General features: G+C 39.0%; 1 protein-coding gene across 1 annotated transcript in view; it reads right to left on the bottom strand.

Moving 5' to 3' along the window:
* Positions 1-320: 320 nt before the first annotated feature.
* insr.S (insulin receptor S homeolog) overlaps positions 321-18,686 on the bottom strand; it is a gene marked incomplete at its 3' end in the record, with an annotated part of 58,999 nt that continues 40,633 nt past the window's right edge. The window contains 8 exon segments of the mRNA NM_001127868.1: positions 321-355; positions 1,674-1,841; positions 1,940-2,187; positions 3,249-3,375; positions 4,515-4,729; positions 5,081-5,225; positions 9,025-9,173; positions 10,837-11,158. Coding sequence (NP_001121340.1) covers positions 321-355; positions 1,674-1,841; positions 1,940-2,187; positions 3,249-3,375; positions 4,515-4,729; positions 5,081-5,225; positions 9,025-9,173; positions 10,837-11,158 — 1,409 coding nt within the window.

The following is an 18,686-nucleotide window of genomic DNA, read 5'->3' as shown; positions in this document are numbered from 1 at the left end:
TGAGTATTTGTGTGTCGCAGACTCTCCTATAAATCAAAGATGGGAAACGCCTGTTACAATTTTGAAAGCCTGAATCATTACTACTATAGAGATTTAGGCTCGTTCAACATATAAAATATTCAAGTTTCTCTTCTATACACCATTTGTTTATCTCACCTAGGAATAAAAACTTCATTGTGTAGATAATTTTCAAATGTTTTTCTGAATGCTGACTCATCCTGTTCTTTCTGGATCTGGAAATCAGTTTTGGGACATGGACAGCACTTGTTGCCTGAAGTGGGTTCTGTCTGATTTTCATTTCCATTTTCATCAGTCTCTGTGGGAGGAGTCCATGTTCTGGATGGCAACTTAAGACCTACAGAAAGCGATAAGCAAATTAGCTTCTTATGCAATTCAACGAACAGAATGTGTAACCAGAGATCTTAAGGTGGCCGTAGACGATACAATTAAGATCTTTCTTCGAAAAGATCTTTCCAAGAAAGATCGGTCATTTCAATACACACGTGTAGGGCTGAATCGTCAGATAAACGGGTAGAAACAATAGAATTCTACCTGTATCTGACGATTAAGCACTAACAATGGCAGATGTTTCAATCAAAATTTTCCGTCCAGCCCGATCGACGAGCCAACCGATATCCAAGTCTGCCGATATCGGTCGGCTTTTTTCCCACCATACACACACCGAATATCGTACGAAAATTAGTTTTGTTGGATATTATCTGTGCGTCTATGCCAACCTTTAGGCTCGTGCCAGATGTAGAAAATCTCGGCCTGGGGAAAAAATCAGGCAGAGAACCCCATCCTCCTCCGCTGTTTGATGTGCCTGCACACGGACAGACTTGGCTTGGGTGCAGACAGCTGCCGCGGATTTTGGCGTCAAAATGCAAACACTCACATTTCAGGGCACATCTTCCTGCACCAGATTTGAGTCAATGTTTATGCGTTTCTCTGCAAGCCAAGATCCACTTAATCTGGCACTAGCCTTAATGTGGCCATACATGGGCCGATAAAAGTTGGTGACAGACCAAGTCGGCAGCTTATTGGCCAGTGTATGGGGCCCTCCATCGGCCGGCAGGGGTAAAAATCCCATCGGATCGAGGACCGCATCTAATCGTTGATGCGGTACCACTATCTGACCGCCCATATACTTTTCATTATGATCCAATCGTTGGGCCCTAGTGTCCATGATCGGATCAGCCCGATATTGCCAACCTCAAAGTAGGCATATCGGTGAAAGATCCGCTCGCTTTATGATCTCTCTGTGCATGACCACCTTTAGACACAACAGCTCCTCCCTGCAGAGCTGCATTTAGTTAGCAGATTTGTATACGGGTTGTAACTAGGGTTGCCACCTGGCCGGTATTTTACCGGCCTGGCCGGTAAAAATTATCGTTGATCCCAATTTTATTAATAGGGAAAAAAGATAAATATATAGGAAGGCCGGTATTTTTTTCCAGAAAAGATGGCAACCCTAGTTGTAACTGATTGTATTTGAAAGCCACTCTCATTAAACATCCTTACAGTTCTAATAATTAGATTAGTATAATCCCCTTCTGTTACTGTAGAGTTTAAGCATTCTCAGCAGAATGCATACTTCCAATACATGCTGTCAGGAGTAAAATGTTCCAATTACTAAAGGCTGATATAGTAGGAGATTGGTCCAGATGATTTACCTTTATTGCAGTAATCCACCTCATAAAGATCACTGTCCTCAGGCTGCTCTTGCCAGTACACAAGGTAGTGGGTGACATTTCCATTGGGCTCAGAGGGTGGTTTCCATTTCAAAATAATCTGAGAGGTTGAGTTGGACACAGAGAAAGGATCCAGAGGGACGGAGGGGACTGTGTAAGGAAATATTATAAGGTATGGCAGATAAACAGAAGTATTACACAAACACTAGCATCCACTTATATTTTAAAATTCCCCTTTAAATACTCACTGGTTTCATTAGTACGAATGTAGATAATTTTGCTTTTTGCACCATAAGTTCGCCCTTCTTCTGATCCGGACACCAGTGTTTTAACAAATATTGCATACTGAGTCCATGGTTTCAGGTTACGGAGCAAGCATCCTGGAGATTGAGTCTTGCCATCAGCACTTCGCTCTGGGGCATCCATATCTACCACTGTCCAACTATTGGAGCCACAAGCATCCTGACCATCAAATTCAGTGACATTATGGTAGGGGCTAGGATAAGGAAACAAACATTTTAGTGTGTCAGCCTGAAAAAGAAATCAACGGCTCATGCTGACCAATATTAAAAATGAACGTTAGGAAGAGATATAAGTTATTCATGTTTGTATCTACACCAAGGTGGGTGAGCAATTCCCAATATAGTATGCAATGTAAATCTGCCAGATTTTCCAAGGAAAATCTGAGGAGAAAGACAAATTTTGGTTAGGCCTTGACCCCTTTCTGCCACATCTTTTGTTGTCACAAATTTCGTTGTAATAAAATATATAACAATATATTATATACCACTTTTTTTGTGTAAATTAAAATCCGATTAAACAGTCTTTCTTGTTTCAAGGTAACCCTTCATAAATCACATGATTAACATGTGGTGGAATTTTGGCAAGATATCGCTTGGACGGCTTTGAAATCCCATTGGGTGAGAAGCGCATTGGCTTATTTGTAGCCATAGTGGATAAAACAAATGGATTTCACCATGTGTGTCCAGATTTACTGTTTTCAGTGGTAATAACACATCCGAATAACTTTTAAATCTTTGAAAATTTGTAATCAATTAATTTGTAATTAATATCGGAATCGGATAAGTGGCTCAGAAGTATGTTTTCTTTCATTATGCAAACAAACAGTTTTTGAATAGAGTACCCCTTTAAATTCTAAAAATATATAAAATTATTTGTGATAAATACACATGCAGATTTATACCCAAAACTTGCCAATAAGTTTATTTCAGAGCAGCAGCGTTAGGGCTGGATACTAGCTTTTGAATTGAGGTCACAAATAGGGAAAGTTTAGTTGGAAATATAAAAGATGCCTCACTGTATTAATGTCTGTATTAATTTTTCATTAATAAAAAATAAATCATGGATCTGCCGATGAGAGCTTTGTGGGTGTTATTAAACCAGGTTAATTTAGTTTATAAAGATGATTTGAAACCTCACCAACATAAACAATAAAAGGCACCATAAAAAAGACATGGGTTGAAATAAATGGTTAAAAAGATACCCCTCAAGTGTAGCTATTTAAATTATTTATCCTGTAGAAAGCTGAATACTTACGCTTCCTTATAATGCACCATGAAGCCCAAGAGATCTCTGTAATCAGGGGGCCAGTACGGATCCCACCTTAATAGCACCATATCATGCGATGTCTTTATAAAATTGAAATTCAGCAAATTGTCCTCGCCTGTAAGGTAATAATTTAAATTATCAAAGGCCACAATCAATAATACACCCTTATTCATCATCAATAATACACCCATATTAATTTATCTCCCTATAGCAGCACTGACCATGTTAGGGAGTATAAGGGGGCAAAGACAGGTGTTAAGGAAGGGGCTAGTTGTGCCTCCTGATGCTGCTCTCGGAAAAAAATCCGGATATAAGAGCAAAGCAATATTTACCCCAGGGGGTGAGCATTATGGGGCACGCACTTGCCCCCATAAGTGCTCTAGCAGTTGTGCCTCAGAGTACAGTAAATTGTGTAATAAAAATCGCAAAGTTTGTTTGGGACTTGTGGCATTTATCAACTTAAGGTGATTTCTGATAAGCTGTGGACTGTCTGAATTTTATCCGAATATGATGGCAAATCTGAGTGGCTGAAGATCACATCATCTGATTAATATGGGCATCAGTCAGTCAGTCTGCATAGGCTTCAGACTGATCTTTGTGTATAAGAAACGGATCCGCACACACACTGATTAATGCAGTCGGGGAATATCCCCTTTTATTCAGCCACCAAACATCTGATGTTTGGTGGCTGAATAAAAGGGGATATTCCCCGACTGCATTAATCAGTGTGTGTGCGGATCCGTTTCTTATACACATTGGTTGCTAAGGGACCCGGCCGGGTCAACGGAAGGAACGCACCACCAACTGCAGGATTGAACTACAGGTGTGCGGTAGGAGAATTACATTGTAATTAAGTTCAGACAGATCTTGCCATTTGGCTGGAGTGGTCAGGGGTTACTGGTAAGATCAATAGTTACCCTACAGGAAAAGTAAAAAAAAATTCCAGCTGGTAGGACTATTAAGGTGAAGAATTTCTTGAAGCAAAGATTTATTGAGCATACAATACAAGAAGTGTCTGTAGTTCCACTTTTATGTCCCAATTTTGTCTGTAAAGCAACAATTTGCCCAACAATGATGCTTATGTTATGAAAACAGATATGCTTTGTGGGGAAGGACAAAAAAAACATCCAAACAAACAACCTACGGGCAAGGGTGCAGGACACAATGATCTAATTAGATTCTATCATAATCTTACAACCTGTACGGCTGCAGAATGTCTTTGAAAAAGCTAACATCTATAAAGGAAGCACTCACATGATGCCTGATCTCCATTGGTCTTCGTGGCAATGTCAGTTTTGTCTTGCCGGCCCTTTGTTCCTGTAACCTCCTCCATTTGGTGAATTTCAGACAGACATAGTCGTGGATTGTAATGAAAGAAGAGTTTGCCATGTATAATGGTCAGGTTGTGCTTATGCCAGTCCCAAAGCTGGCGTAGGCTGGGATTATCCAAAGCATAGAAGGAATAGTTGCTGAAAAATAAAATAATCATAAATGTTAGGAAACAGTTCATTCTGCAGTGCATGTTTCCATACCATACCCAAAACATGTTGTTATACTGGACAGGTAACAACGTACAAATATGAATGCATTATAAAATGCTTGAGGCCCAGCAAGGCCCATTATTTCGATACCAGGCTATCCATGGTCATGCATGTGTTTTTATCCATGCCGTGTGCAATATATATATACTATAAAGTTAGAAATAGGTTACATAGATTTCTATGATTTAAGTACTATATTATGGGTGCTCAATAAGAAATGGAGATCTGATGCTTTACAAATTTGTAAACCGTATCTAAGCACCCTTTCATGAAACTCACCCCGCTTCCAACACTTCTCCCCTAATTAAACGTAGCTTGCGGAAGAATGACAAAGACACCAACGCATATGATCTTCTGATCTTAAGAAATCCAGAAATCTCTTCAATTAGTCCCAGGTTGGCTTCTAATTCTGTTGCAATATTGTCTGGTATGAGAAAGCAGAATGCTAATGAACAGATCTTTCTCCAAATTTCAAAATTCAAACTTAAGTCTATAAGAATCTTTTAAAAACAAAATGGAAGTTTAAATATCCTTATAAATATGTCATTAAATGAAAATACATTTTCGATTGATGTTCATTTATTTTTTGATGCCTCTTGAATGACCAGACTTCACATTCTGTGGTTGTAAGGGTCATGGTTTCTGTCAAAAAAACAGCTCTCTCTATAGATAAAAGGGGTGATTCACCTTTAAGTAATCTTTTAGTATGTAATAGAATTCTAAGCAACTTTTCCATTGGTTTTCACTATTTATTTACCATAGTTTTATAATTATTTGGATTTTACTTCTGACTCTTTCCAGATTTCTTGCTTGTAGGGTAACAAGGAAATTTGTACAAAGTGGCAGTGCACCCGCAAGTTAATACATTTCCAGATTTCAAATGGGCGTTGCTGACCCCATCTAAAAAGGAAATGCTCTGTAAGGCTACAAATGTATTGTTCTTGCTACTTTTTTTCTCATCTTTCTAGTAAGGTCCTATCCTATTTATATTCCAGTTTCTTATTCAAATCAATGCATGGGAGATTTTCCTCCAAAAAAAGACCACAGAATGGCATTCATACAATGACCATGTTAACGTTGCTTCATACAGTCCTCACACCAAAAAAACGGAGCGCCTAGACCTAAATTCCCTGGGCAAATGCAAGGTGCGGCTGCCTCTTAATATGTGCTGCCATAGGATAAGCCTACCTTTATTAAGTAAGTGCAAAAGCACATTACAAAGTTAGTGATAAGGTACAGCTAAAGGGGCTTTATATGAATGAAGGGTAGCCTTGTTGCTTAATGCTACAAGTATCCTGGGCCACTTCCTTCTTGATAAGATGTATTTTGACCCACCTTTACAGTTGGTGGTTGTTAGTATCAGAAAGGGAGCGGCTCCTTTGGTTAAACACTGAACTTAAAACTTGGAACAAAAAGCTTGGTTCAGTTATGTTGAAGAACTTCAAGGGCAATGGCAGACGAGGAGATTAGTCGCCCGCGATAAATCTCCCCTTTGCGGGAGACTAATCTCCTCCAAATGCTTTCCTACCAGCAATGTAAATAGCCAGAGGGAAAACATGTGTGTGCTTTGTTTTTCTGAAGCTTCCTTGAGAATATGAATATTATATGTATATATTTATCTATTGCCCACACAGTTATATGAATAACATTATTATTTCATATATTCCAGCCCACAAACAGGTGGTATGTAAGACGAGGCCACAGAAAAACTCACATATTAAATGACTTAAAGGAACACTAACATCAAACAATGTAAGTGTTTTAAAGTCCTGAAATCATAATGTATAAATAAAAATAATGCTGCATTGCTACAACTGGTGCTTCAGAAATTCTATATAGTTTATATACTGTAAACATGCTGCTATGTAGCCATGGGGCAGCCATTCAAAGCTGAAAAAGGAAAAAAGGCAAGATAAGACAGATAAACTGTGCACTATACAATGGGATTCTTCAAAATGTATCTACTGTATATCCTGTGCTTAAATGGCTGCCCCTGTAGCTACACAGCGGCTTATTTATATGAACTATAGTAGGTCTTCTGAAGCAACCACACAAATTTTAGGTGCAGGGCACCACTACATTATGTAGTCATTCTTTTAAAGGAGACATTTTGTGTAAAAAATAAGAATGTACCGGTGCATTATACTCATTTAGATATAGAAGAGTTGTGCTAAAAAAGGAATGTTTCAGGCTGATTTATTGAATATTCCTGCAAAAACCCTAATAATCCCTCCAGGGCCGCCATCAGGGGGGGACAGGGGGGACAAGCGTACCGGGCCCGGGCATGAAGGGGGGCCCGGCAGCGCTGCATTTTTTGAAGATCCGGGCCCCCCTTACGAGCGCCCGAGCCGTACGTCTTGCCTCTTCAGTGCCGAATGCGGAAGTGCCGAAAAGCCGAAGCCGATGCGACGAAAAGACCCGAAGTCACGGAAAAAGCCGAAGTCACGAAGCGCCGAAAAGACCCGAAGTCACGAAAACAGCCGAAGTCCTGAAGCAGCGCAAAGACCCGAAGTCACGAAAACAGCCGAAGCCGAAGTCCTGAAGCGGTGAAAAGACCCGAAGTCACGAAAGGAGGCGAAGTTGAAGTACTGAAGCCATGAGTTCAATTCTACTGAACACCAGTTTGTGTTTTTTTTTTTTTAATCCCCTGGCCACCAATGTATTATTTTAATATTCTATAGGGCCCTGCCACCAATCTTTTTTTAAAACTTTTGTTTTTGGGGCCCCAATTTTTTTTTTAACTCGTAAGGGGCCCCTTGCCACCATTGTTTTTTTTTGGGTTTTTTTTTTAAAAAAAAAAAAATTAATTTTCTTTTTGGTGGCCCCAAATTTTTTTAACTTGTAAGGGGGCCCCTGCCACCAGTTTTTTTTTTTTTCAAAAAAAAAATTATTTTTTTTTTAAATTTTTTTGGGGCCCCAATTTGTTTTTAACTTGTAAGGGGGCCCCTGCCACCATTTTTTTTTTTTCAAAAAATTTTTTTTTTCAAAAAAATTTTTTTTTTGGGGCCCCAATTTGTTTTTAACTTATAAGGGGGCCCCTGCCGCCAATGTTTTTTTTTTTTTCAAAAAAAAATTAATTTTTTTTCAAATTTTTTTTTGGGGCCCCAATTTGTTTTTAACTTAGAAGGGGGCCCCTGCCACCAATGTTTGTTTATTTTTTAGTTTTTTTTACATTTTTTTTGTTGGGGCCCCAAGTTTTTTTTAACAGGGGGCCCCTGCCACCAATGTTTTTAAAAAAAAAAAAATTTTAATTTTTTTTTTTTTGGGGCCCCAATTTTTTTTATAAGGGGGCCCTGACCATCAATAGCTTTTTACAACTTGTGTGGGGGGGGGGGTTACTTTTTTAGCGCTGATGTCTGTGTGGTCTTTTAACTGCGATGTGGGCGGGATATGGGGCGGAGCTTGGTCGTCAGTGTGGGCGGGGCCCAGGGGGCCCCAAAAATTTTGTTGTACGGGGCCCCGTGATTTCTAATGGCGGCCCTGAATCCCTCCCTTCTCTTCCAGTTCCTGCTCCCTGAATTCCCAGGCTGTGCAGGGGAGCCGGCGGCACTCAGCTCACTGCACTGTAGGACAGGAACCAATCAGCAGCTAGCAGAAGTCTGTGCTTGTGTGCCTGCAGGGCTGTGATTGGCTGTCCCCCTCCTACTGTGCTTCTGGCAGGGGCCATAAGGACACGCCCACCACTCATTTGAAACAGGGACCAGAGAACATCTATAGGGAGCTCCAATAAAGGGGCTATTTTTAAAGATAATATTAAATTTTAGCACCATGTAAAAGCAAGACCATAAACTACTTATAATTGCCTACAAAATTAGGGTTTTTTCATTTATTCTATATATATCAGAAATTTGTTCCATTAATACTATTGAAAAAAATAACTACCATCTCCTCGTAACAGGAGACCGTGGGATAAAGTGCAGTTTGCAAAGTGCAATTTGGGGCATAAGTAGCCATGTATTTCCTCCAGAACTGCAGTGTACTTGCAGATTCAGTGGCAGTTGCATTCGACAAATAGAACTTGTGCATTTTGTCAGCGGGAATCATGTGCCAATAGGAGCACTTGGGCTCAATTCATCTGAACAGACTGGGCAGGCCCAAAGTGCAGAAAATGTTTACCTTTAATAAATAATGTTTATTTCTGCAACAAATGTGGCACTGTGGTTCAGTAGTTGAGCTTGTCAATAATTCTATACAAAACACATCTAACATAGAATTATACTCACTGCCTCCACGAATGTTGATAATAAGACTACCGTTGACCACTGTGCAACCTCTTAATTCTTGAGCAGATGTCACTGAGTCAATGGTCTTGACATTCTGTAAGATGGGGCAAATTTTGGGGCAAGGTCCTGCACAGGGTGTACAAGTACGGCTGTAGAGAGAAGTTTTTTTAAGAAATCAGAAAAATCATACTTCCACAAAATATCATATAATAGTGTGTTTTGATTACTGACCTAAAATGTTCAATGCACCTTAAAGGAGAACAAAACCCTGAACATGAATATGGCTACAAATGCCACATTTTATATATTGAACTTATTGCACCAGCCTACAGTTTCAGCTTGTCAATAGCAGCAATGATCCAGGACTTCAAACTTGTTACAGGGAGTCACCATCTTGGAAAGTGTCTGCAACACTCAAATGCTCAGTGTGGTCTGAGCAGCTGTTGAGAAGCTAAGCTTAGGGGTTGTTGCAAATTATCAAGCAGAAAATCAGGTTGACCTGTAATTATTAAATTTGAACGCTAGTTGCACTGTTTCTGTGCTGCCATATAGTAATTATCTGTATTCATTACAAATCAGCCATATATTGTGACATTTATGTGTTCTGTATATTTATGAGTCATTCCCTAAGCTCAGTAAGTGACAGCAGCACAGTGCATGTGCAGTAAATCATCAGAAAAGAAGACGGGGAGCTACTGGGGCATCTTTGGAGACACAGATCTTCCTGGTAAAGGACTGGGGTTGCCTTGGGCTGGTACAGAAGCCCAAAACATAATGTACATCATTTGTAGCCTACTCTTTAGTTATGCTTTACTTCTCCTTTAAGCTGCAGGTCAGCTCTTTATCCTAGAGGCACAAAGGAGACGTATGCATAATAATCATGGCAGCAGCATATAGAGGCTAGTACAACTGTGCACATATTATGACTATCCTATGTATAAATACAGTATACACACACACACACGGTAGAATCCTGATTTTACAGTTTCCCTGAACTGACACTTTTTTTGTTTTGTTTTTTGCAGTCCCATAAAGGCCAGTACCCCTTTTCTTCCTGAATTTTAAGGTTTTGCGGAACTGATGCAGTCTTGATGATGCTCCTTGGGAAACCGGGGTTCTACTGTATAATTCTATACAAATATATTGATAGATGCGTGGTAAAACAGTATATAACACCTGTCCCTAAAATCAATAGCCCTATAAACATCCCCACATCAATGACACTTCTTGGTTAGTGATTGGCGAATTTGACCCATTTTGATTTGATTTTATGGGCGTCATTTTCGAAGGGAAACTTTACCAAAAATTTTGCTCATCACTATTCTAGGTATGAAAATCTTACAGGATGCTGTGCACAAGGTTTTATGGAAATAGACCCCATAAAACAACACTGCCCTTTTAAAATTCAGATTAGTAGAAAATACTGGAGCTATTATAACCACCCCAAAACGTTATACATGTATGGCATCGTTATCTAGAAACCAGTAATCCAGAAAGATCTGGATTACTGGGGAGCCATCTCCCCAAGAATAAATATTCACCAATATTTCAAAATGATTGCCTTTATATTTGTAATAATAAAACAGTACCTTGTACTTGAGCCCAACTAAGATATAATTAATCCTTATTGGAGGCTAAACAATCCTATTTGGGTTTATTTAATGTTTACATGATTCCCCTTATCCGGAAAACCCCAGGTCCCGAGCATTCTGTATAACAGGCCCATACATGTACTGTCATGGATTTCTTGTGCACTTTTATGCATTTTTATGGTAACAATGAACACACTGCCACAAAGAAAATCCTACTTACGTAGTTGAGTTGGCAATATACCCGGATGGGCAATCTGGCATGCACTCTCCCTTGTGGATGACGTATGGAGGAGAAGAGTTATCCCGTGAATTTTGGCACCTGCTGTGCATTTCTTGACAGGTGTTGAAGTCGATGCACCGCCAACCCTGGAACTTGTAAGACCCTTTGGGACAAGCATTGATACACACATCCTCATACTGGAAATGTCGGCAGGCGGTACACGCCGACGGATCATTCGGCTTGCGGCAGCTTCCTAGACACTCTGGGTGGCAGCACTGTCCATCTGGCAAACAACCACTCCCCTTACAATCTGAAGGGCACACTATGCACAGAACAGAGAAAGGTTGTAAGAAAGCGAGTATATACAACCACTACTTCCAGTATGTAGAAACTGGCATTTATTTTCTAGTTAAAGGGGTTGTTCACCTTTGAGATAACTTTTAGTATGATGTAGAGAGGGATATTCTGAGACAATTTGCAATTGGTTTTCATTTTTTATTATTGAAGGTTTTTGATTTATTTAGCTTTTTATTCAGCAGCTCTTCAATTTGCATCTTAAGCATTCTGGTAACTAGGGTACAAATTACCCTAACAACCATGCATTGATTTGAATAAGAGACTGGAATATGGATAGGAGAGGTAAGTAGCAATGACAATACATTTGTAGCCTTACAGAGCATTTGTTTTTTAGAAGGGAGTTAGCGACACCCATTTGAAAGCTGCAAAGTGTCAAAAGAAAAAGGCAAATAACTATAAAAAATAATGAAAACCTATTGAAAAGTTGCTTAGAATTGGCTGTTCTATATTATAATAAAAGTTACCTTAAAGGTGAACCACCCCTTTAATAGCAGGCTTTTCCTATACAATAGAATGGGAGGCAGCTGTAATGGCCACTTTTCAGATATGCCTCTTGTGCCAAGGCTCTTATTAGCTGCTTAGCAAGTGACAAACCAATTGTTCTGTACACACACATTACTAAAGTATTAAGTGTTATTGATTATGTTACCAAAAATATACACAAGTAAAGGATGCAAACAGCAAGTTAAAAACCCATTCCAAGCATTTTCTTATAGATCCCCACAAGCAGGGCATAGCAGTTACAGTTGTTTTACATTTTTTTAAGCTTGATGGGGGCCCCGTGGTGCTTCACTTCCTGGATTAGCCAGGCTCCCCTTGAGTCCCCCCAAAGCCAACAAAAGGACCAGAAGCCGCCGAAAGGTCCAGAAGCCGATGAAAAGACCAGAAAGCCGGCGAAAGGACCAGAAGCCTCTGAAAGGAAACGAAAGCTGCAAAAAGGACCAGAAGCCAATGAAAGGAAATGAAAACCGCCGAATGGAAACGAAAGCCGCTGAAAAAAAAAAAAGACGTCGAAAGGACCAGAAGCCAATGAAAGGAAAGGAAAGCTGCCGAAAGGTCCAGAAGCCGCAGAAAGGACACAAAACTGGTGAAGAAGAGGAGAAGGAGTTGAATGGAGCTGAACAAGAAAGTTAAGTTCCACTGAACACCAATGGTCTTTTTTTTTTTTTTTTTTTTTAAACCCCTGACCACCAATGTTTTTTTAATTTAACTTTTATGGGGGACCCTAACCACCAATGTTTTTTTTAACTTATGGGGGGCCTGGTCGCCAATGGCTTTTTAGAACTTGTGGGGGGGGGGGCTGGCCACCAGTGGCATTTAATTTGTGGGGGTCCCAGGCCATAAATGTTTTTTTATAACTTGTGGAAGGGGGACCTGGCCACCAATGTTTTTTTTTTTTTAACTTGTAGGAGGGGACACCCTGACCAATAATGGCTTTTTATAACCTGTGTGTGGAGGGGGGGTTACTGTTTTAGCTTAGACGGATGAATGTGTGTTTTTATTTACTGTGGTGTGGGCAGGATCTGGGCTGGGCTGGGGACCCAGAACATTTTGTTTTACAGGGCCCTGTGATTTATGATGGTGACCCTGCCCACAAGTTCCACAGACCTTTACATATATAGTCCTTATACACAAAGGTGTGCAAGATAACTAGCCGCACTACATGAAAAAACATTGGCAACCACTGTTCTTGTTCAAAGAATGAGCGACCTACAGCCCTCCAATGTGCTGTAGTACAGGTACAATATGGAACCGGTTATCCAAAATGCTTGGGACCTGGGGTTTTCTGGATATGGGATTGTTCCATAATTTGGACCTCCATAGCAAAAGTCTACTTAAAAATCAAATATTAAATAAACCAAATATGATTGTTTTGCCTCAAATAAGGATAAAATATCTTAGCTGGAATCAAGTGCAAGGTACTGGTTTATTATTACAGGGAAAAAGAGAATTTCTTTTTTCTTAAATCAAGTTATTTCATTATAATGGAGACTAAGGGAGATGGCATTCCTGTAATTCAGAGCTTTCTGGATAACGGGTTTCTGGATAACAGATACCATACCTGTTTGCAATTGCTCACAGAACAATGATAGTTGCATGCTGTCAAGGCATGCTGGTAGTTGTAGTTCAACAACATGCAGCATACGAGCCACAGTAAACACTTTCCTAACCTCTGTTAAAATTTACAGTCAATTCCAGTTCATAATGTGTGTGTGCTTCATGCACTATTCTCATGGCCACTATATTAATTATGAAATATCTGGTAACACAGAGATGTTGTGGGTTTGTCAATTAAATAAACCACATTGTTTAGAAATCCTGCTAAAACCAGGACTAAAACCGGTCATTCTGAAAATGTTTCAGGTGAGAAAGCAGCTTGCCTCAATGAGCTCACCGAAGGAAATGTTAGTAACATAGTTACATAGTTACATAGAGAAAGCAGCTTGCCTCAATGAGCTTACCGAAGGAAATGTTAGTAACAGGTGTCCAATGTCTCACAGGTGCAGCTATAGTAGGGACTGTAGCTATTCTTAGGCATATTTATCAAGGCAGGTCGAGACGCTGCAGAAATATATAGGTATTGCTATCTGGCAGTTTCTTGCAGGCACATAGACACGCTCTGCTCCACAAAACACACACTAATATATACAAATAAGCAATGATTACAGAAACACATACAATTCTCTTCCAGCTCCTGGCTTATTCCATTCCAGGACTCAGTTGTTGCCCAAGCGCCGCCCTCACCCTTAGCCAATCCTATGGCAGCTGGAAAGAGACCAGCCTCGGATCTGCCCTCTCCCCCCTCTCATCCCAGCTCTCCTCAGCTGCTCCCCCCCCCCCAAATGCTGGATGTACATCAACTGAAAAGAAACTACGCGATTAACCCCTTCGATGCCTGCAAAAGATTTAGAAAATATCAGTTCTTCACTGGCAGAAATTGATTCATCATAGCGCTAAACACTTTTAAACTAAATTTCACACACGGGAGGGGTTCATCTTGCTACTGCTGCAGAACACACAAAGCAACAAATAATCGCACAAAGTGACATGTGGTTCAGCCTGCAGAGCTGCCTAGAATGATTCCTAGGAAATGCAAAGTGACTACTGATACGGACACGGACTCATCATAAGTGAATGTGCTGCTGTTTCACCTTCCTTGTTTTCTTAGATTGAGGAACAACAATTCAAGCTGAGTAGCAACTCCTTCAAGCTGCTGTGAGCCTGTAAACTACAAATCCCAGTATCCTCTTTCATGTTGCCAGCTACATAAAAATGATTCTACACTACAAAATGACAATCTAGTTATAGATCAGCTGTTCTGATCTATAAATCGATAAAAAGCAAACAACCCCAGATAAGACTAGGTAGAAATTTCATTATGGAAGACACTGCCCCTTGGGAAAAACAAATCCTATCTATGTTACTTAAACAAAAAAACCCTCTATTCTAACCCTTATCAGCATGATCTGGAACCTTACATGATGATTAATTAGTAAAGTGTGTTGGAAATATTAACATGAAAATATTCTATTTTTAAAAAAATAAATAAACCGGCCCATTTGAGTCTGTGGCCTGAACTACTGTGACCTGTGTGGTTAAATACTTAGGGGCAGATTTAGCAAAGGTCGTGGTGAAATTTCGAATGAAAAAATTGGAATTTCGAGCTATATTTTGTGTAATTCGACTAGGGAATAGTCCAAATTCTATTCGAATTTGAAAAAAATTAAAAAATTTGAATATCGAAATTTATCATGTACTGTCGACTTTGACCATTCGCCATCTAAAACCTGCAGAATTGCTGTTTTAGCCTATGGGGGACCTCCTAGAACCTATTTGGAGTCAATTGGTGGAAAACTTTGAATCGAATTCGATCGAATGCGCTATTACTTCGATTCGTATGATTTGAATTTGGCTGAGTATGGACCTATTCAATCATAAAATTGACCTATTCAACCAAAAAAAAAAAAACTTAATTTCGGTTGGTCTTTTTGAATTCGAATTTCAAAGTTTTTTTTCAATTCAGAATTTGACCCTTGATAAATATGCCCCATACAGTACATGTCTGCAACAAACTACAACTTCTGCACAAGTGCTCCGGCAGCCACAAATCCCATTATAATTAAGGAACATCATGGAATCATAGGTCAGAGATTCCCAAATTTAGCCGCATGGCTATCGCCATGAAATCTTTCAAAACCTGCACAAATATTTAACCGTTATCTAGTCATCACAGTATATTCAATAACTGAACATTTTTGCCACAGCTTAACAGCAGTTATTTCTTCAAAAGATTACAAAAAATAAATGGTAATACCCCCTTTTTCCCAGTAACCCGATCCAGGGCCTCTAGACAGGCTGGTAATTCCAGCCATGCTGCATACCAAAGGCAGGAGAGTCTGAAACGTCAAAATGGAGCCCTTATAGATACAGTCACACAAAAATAAGGAGGTATTTAATAAAAATACAGACACAAAATATTTTGATGAATTTAGGAGACACAGTAGAACATTATCATTCACAGGCAGCAGCTGTTGCTTACAGTGCTTTCATAGAGCTTCACATGTACATTATTGCATGGTCTGATTTTTAACATTCTTTCACTTATATGCTTTACTTCCTGTTATGTGTCAACTGGTACATAAACTACCCTTAAGGGCTCTACACACTGGCGCCTAAAAAGTCTATGCTGATGTCATCAAAAAGCAAATATTGTGTTTGTGCCTTTTCAAAAATGCAACTAATTGGGGTTTGTGAGGCCAACACGCAGCTCTCTATTACAGGTATGGGACTTGTTATCCAGAATGCTCAGGACCTGGGGTTTTCCGGATAACTGATCTTTCCGTAATTTGGATCTTCATACTTTGGGGTATATTAATCAAAGAGTGAATTAAAGATCACCACAGTCTGCTAGATGTGAAATTCTGCCACTCTCCATTCATTTATATGGGATTTTGAAAGGCGAATTTATTAAAGGATGACCTTTCACCCATTCAAAATTACTCTTTTAAAAATCCCATAGAAATGAATGGAGAGTGGCGGAATTTCATTCTAGAGGACTGTAGTAATCTCTATCTTTACCCTTTGATAAATATACCCCATTAAGTCTACTAGAAAATCATGTAAACATTAAATAAACCCAAAAAGCTGGTTTTGCCTCCAATTACGAATCATTATATCTTAGTTTGGATTAAGTGCAAGCCTCTGTTTTATTATTACAGAGAAAAAGGAAATTATTTTAAAAAATTTGGATTATTTGATTATAATGGAGTCTATGAGGGACAGCCTTTACGTAATTCGGGGCTTTCTGGATAACTGGTTTCTGGAAAATGGATCCCATAGCTGTATATTGTTGTGTTTAAAACAATGCTGGTTATTAGAGAATACAACCAGCCAGAATAGAAACCTGCACATCTAATTTAATGTATTAAAAAGAGCCCTAGCTGAGGGGGGGGGAGCTAAATCTATAACGAGTGCAATTTCACTAAAGTTTTATGAGAATGTACCGAAAAACAAATATGCATGATTATTTAACAAAACTAATCTGTGCTGGTGTTTTTACACAGGGATGCCAAACTAGTCCTCCAGCTGGAATGCCTAGGATCCCAGCCCCTTCTCAAGAAGTCAATACCCTGACTGTGACTTTTAAAGATCAAGGTCTTACTAGTGAAAAGCAGAATTTATATCTACGTCCTTAAAGGGTGCTTCACCTTTAAGTTAACGTTTAGTATGTTATAGAATTCTAAGCAATTTTCCAGTTGATCATTATTTTTTATATATATATATATATATATATATATATATATATATATATATATATATATATATATATATATATATATATATATATATATATATATATATATATATATATATATATATATATATATAGTTTTTCAAATGGGCGTCACTGACTCCATCTAAAAAACAAATGCTCGGTAAAGTTAAAAGTGTATATGGCTACTTATTATTTTACCTTTCTATCTTTATTCCAGTTTCTTATTCAAATCAATGCATAGTTGCTAGGGTAATTTGGACCCCAGCAACCTGATTGCAAACTGAACTGCTAAATAAAAAGCTAAAAACAGGAGAACAGGAGAAAATTCTGACTTATAAAATACTTGTAAAATAGTTTTATGACTCTGCTAACAGTAGGCTTGCTGATTCATCTATATTCACATAGCAACTTGTTTTAATAGTAAAAAAATTAAATTCTATTAAAGAGTCTCGAACATAGGGAACTGTTTTTTACACGATTTTGCATCTAACCCTTCTATAGGAAATCTTTAATACAACTATTAACAGACAAAGGGCGATGCTAACAGATGGTAATTCTAATCTTGTTCTACTTCTTGTTACAAGTCAAAAAAAACAAGTTCTCCAGGAAATACAAAATCAAGAGAGTGGATTCAAAATAAGGAATAGTACCTCTCCCACTCCTCATAAAAATTACAGGTTAATAACACTCAAAGTGGATATTCAGAGGTGTAAGTATTACAGGTTAATAACACTCAAAGTGGATATTCAGAGGTGTAAGTAGACTACCTTGTAAAATCCTTGTTTTTTTTGTTTCTGTATATTTCACTGGTTTAAAAATATCTGTTTTACACTAAACTGTATTATTACAGGACTATCATATGGTACCCTTCATTAGGCTGCAAATGTGGCCAGCAGAAAAAAAAAAGTTTTAGTAAATGACAACAAAGCAATAACCAACATGGGGAAAGGTGGGACCAGTGGTGTAGCAGGAACCGATGAAGCAATGATAGAAGGTGGATAGAGATGTACAAAGAGGTACCTGAAGCATACCTCCCAACTGTCCCTTTTTCGGAGGGACAGTCCCTCTTTTGACAGCTCAACCCGCAGTCCCTCATTTGTACTGGAAAGTCCCTCTTTTCTCTGCACTGAACAGCCAGAAAAAGAAACAAAGTTTCTCACTTAATTGGCTTTTAGCAGAGAGCCCAGAACAGTTAACGGGTGCAAATAAGATACTTTGTAACAATTTTGAGACACAAAAACACAGTTTAGATAAGGAGAAATATTTTCAAACTTTGATAACCAGACAAATTTTGTAAAAACAAACATGGTACTTAGGGGGTGTGGCCACAGAAAGGGGTGTGGTCAAAAAAAGATGCGCTACGTGCGGGAAAAATTTTTTTGTCCCTCTTTTTACTTCCAAAATGTTGGGAGGTATGCCTGAAGTATAGGAATACAGATTGTAGTTAGTGAGGCTCATGGTCAGAGAAAATGCAACATCAAAGGTACACGCTGCAAGGTGCAGTAATGGGGAAGGAAGGAGGGGGCACTGGGATTAGTAATCTTTGCTGCTAACATTCCATGCCTACAACCAACATTTTCTGTTTAAAGGTCATTAACCCACTCGGTTGCGAAAAGCATTGTTTGTACAAACCATGCACGCGTCCAGGGTTGCCAGGTTAGTGGCTTTCCATCCCAAATTGGGCTACTAATTTAAAGCCCAGACGGTTATTTAGAGT

This window comes from Xenopus laevis, chromosome 1S, assembly GCF_017654675.1.
Source record: "Xenopus laevis strain J_2021 chromosome 1S, Xenopus_laevis_v10.1, whole genome shotgun sequence".
Lineage (NCBI taxonomy): Eukaryota > Metazoa > Chordata > Amphibia > Anura > Pipidae > Xenopus > Xenopus laevis.
The sequence above is the reverse complement of the archived record's forward strand: the minus strand, read 5'-3'. Positions and strand labels throughout refer to the sequence as shown.